Source organism: Ascochyta rabiei, chromosome 6, assembly GCF_004011695.2.
Source record: "Ascochyta rabiei chromosome 6, complete sequence".
Taxonomy (NCBI): Eukaryota; Fungi; Ascomycota; class Dothideomycetes; order Pleosporales; family Didymellaceae; genus Ascochyta; species Ascochyta rabiei.
Genome location: NC_082410.1, coordinates 1,968,507 through 1,971,439, shown reverse-complemented (window position 1 = coordinate 1,971,439; position 2,933 = coordinate 1,968,507). Strand labels below are relative to the sequence as shown.

General features: G+C 46.6%; 1 protein-coding gene across 1 annotated transcript, besides 2 other annotated features; it reads right to left on the bottom strand.

Annotated features, from left to right (window-relative positions):
- Positions 1–2,933: part of a mobile genetic element that runs on past both edges of the window.
- On the bottom strand, positions 1,312–1,958 carry EKO05_0004587 (uncharacterized protein; the record flags this gene model as incomplete). Its single annotated transcript, XM_038938706.1, has 5 exons — positions 1,312–1,326; positions 1,381–1,443; positions 1,504–1,602; positions 1,671–1,727; positions 1,785–1,958. The coding sequence occupies 5 exons, from the start codon at positions 1,956–1,958 to the stop codon at positions 1,312–1,314; spliced, it is 408 nt and encodes a 135-aa protein (XP_038800372.1).
- Positions 1,993–2,058: a tandem repeat.

Genomic DNA, 2,933 nt, shown 5'->3' with positions numbered 1-2,933 from the left:
TCATCGGAATGAACGAATTACCGCAATCAACGCTGAAAGACGCCTGCATTATGCAGCTCACTTACACATGACCCTTGCGGCTAATGTATCACACGAACATGTTATCGCATCCAGCGCACCGGGACGCACCTTGAGTCATGACAGGTGCCACGTGACGTCACTTTACTCTGCATTGTATTCCATAGCTGCAATCGCATCTACCGGGATAGCTGAAAGATCGACTATGTGGCCGCACGGGTGGGGTGCTGTGCGAAGAGTACAAGTAGCAGGTCAGGTTGGTGTTGTGCAGTTATGGAGAGCTCAGTACTGAAGCGGGCAGGATTCTTGAGCCAAAAGGAGAAAGAACCAGGTTACGCGCTCTCGAACTTCGATACGGCGCAGTGTTTCTGACTATGTGATGGCCTTGCTGACTTGCAGATACTTGTTTGAACACCACGTGCTAGACTGCGGATATTCAACATAGGTTGGGTCTTGCGCACTGCTCTGGGTACCATGTCGAAGGAGCAAACGTGTACAGTGCACGTGATGGTATCGAGGGTACTGGCTAGTACCCTCTTGTCTAAGCATTCGGTGTGGCATGTCGTATCGATGTAGGTTGCGTATATTAACGGAAGACCATGAAACTTCAAGCTTATCTGGACAAGTGATTAAAAGAGCTATCCAGCGAGCTGTGTGGACGACGAGGGCGGTGTTGGATTGTTGTGTTGTTTGATGGAGGGCAAGAAGGAAGTGGTCATTGTTGTGTATTTTGGGTGAGCAAAACACCACGAAGATCTAGAACGAGAGCGCGTTGAAGAGATTGGAGGTCACAGCCAGATCGAGATTCAGTACCAGGACATTGTCGAGGCTCTGAGAGCATTTGGGGATCAACACGCAACCTATTAGCTAGAATAGACGTGACAGACACCGTTTGTGATGTCATGTGGTTGTAAGTATTCGCCTCAATGCGTTATCGAGCTTGGCGTGTTTCTTGCGCGTTTTTATCAACTGAAATCCTCGAGCCCGTTGTAGTGTCGTACTGCCCGCATCTGTAAACCACTTTGTACAGATCGCTGGACTGACTGATTGTTCATGCTTCAGGAGATCAGATGCAGAGCCTCGGCTTGTTTCTGTAATTTTGTGCAATTTTGTGTAAAGTATATAACTAACTGTAGCGACAGTAAAACCGTGAGAATTATTCATGTAAAAAAAAGCAAGTTTTGACAAAAGGATCTCTAGCAGAAGAGGTATGCTTCTCAGAATACTGAGCTGGTTATGCATCTATATTCCCATCCCATCGAGGAGATCAGGTGATGCAAAAGGTAGCAGCATCTAGCACCTGGCCTTCTGCAAGAACAAGTCAGTTTCTATTGTATGTGGCTGCAGATCTAAGTCTCTTACGCATTTCTTCAGGCAGTAAAGCTGGTCAAGGGCAAGGATAGTAGAGTTGCAAATAACATCGCACTTTGAATCGAGTATGGTTAGCGAGAACGCTTAATGGTGTGTTATCAATGTTCAACTTACAGTGGCATGGCAAAACTTATGGCGAAGATTGCGAGCATCGAGATCCTCGACAGCGGTTAACTCTTCCTCTTCTCCCTCAACGTGGCGGGCCTTGAGAGGCTACAAATTAAAATGAGTTAGATGATGGTTTCTTTGTTTTAAATAAATAGCGATGTTCTTGTACGTACACCAGCTTCGCAAGCCTTCTCACAGAGCTTCCTGGCGAAACCAAGAGTTCCAATAGTCTGTAGAAAACCCCGTTAGTAAGTCGCTCCCAGTATTTGTGCTTGGGATCTACCCACGCAAGTAGCCTTGCAAGCTTCCTGGCAGATCCTGAGCTTAATGCCGGTCAAGGTACCACAGGTACGCTTTGCGAGCTCATGGGGACCAAGGTTCTCACCAGAAGTGACTGGTGTTGGGGAGGCAGAGACTGCAACGGCAGCGGAGAGAATAAGGGCGATGATGCTGAACTGCATTTTGGACAATTGACACGGAAGCTGTGAGAAAGATTGATGGTGTTGTGATAGTGACAATGACACTGATGGTGATAATGGTGATGATGGTGATAGTGATAGTCGTGAAACCTTTGCGATGAAAGGCCTTATTTATACCCTCTCTGAGGCATTCAGGAGATAACGAGATATAGTCGACATACAGGTTAGACCATCAATGATCACTGTAGAACGGAATTTAGGCCCGAATGGTTCCTCGCGCGCATGACGACACTCGGATGCGCCGCGTACAGCGTCTGAGCACTGCTAATACACAAGGAGACGATACGACCTAAGTCTAGATCTGGTAACTGGCCTGCATTACCGTTACTAGGTCTTAGACCTCCGGCTGAAAAAGGTGTGATTCATCTCCACAGGAATAGTAGTTTACTCGCCTTCAATGGCTATGACATAGACCAATGACTGAGTAGATTGTGATATGTCACGAAAACATAGGCATAGGTTCAGGCAGTGAACTGTGAGAACCACAGTCAGTATAGTCAGCCAAAGTTTAATCAACATGAGGAGAAGTGGGGTTATTGTTTGAGCGAAACATCAATAAAAGGGCCTATGCCAATACCTTGTAAAGAATGCTATTGGCTACCTCTAACACTGATGGCTTTCTCAATGTTTACGTTTGATAATGATCTTCTGCCCTTCAACAGCTAACTGGTCGTTCAAGCAAGGAAAAGATCATCCTGCTCAGACTAATTGCAGCGTTCATGACGTCGATCGAAGTAACGTGGGTAGCATCGCCGATCTCTTTGGCCTAAGGCGCAAAAGCAACGAGAAGATAGAGTGTTGTAGGGATCACAATCCAGCATCAGTTGAACGCTCAAGCTTCAATGCGCCAATAGATTGAAAGGCTGCTCTTACTGGCCTACACACGAGGTTCCTTAATATAGCAAGAACCATGAGACTGTGACATCATGTCAGCATGGTCAGCACGTGGATAACGTG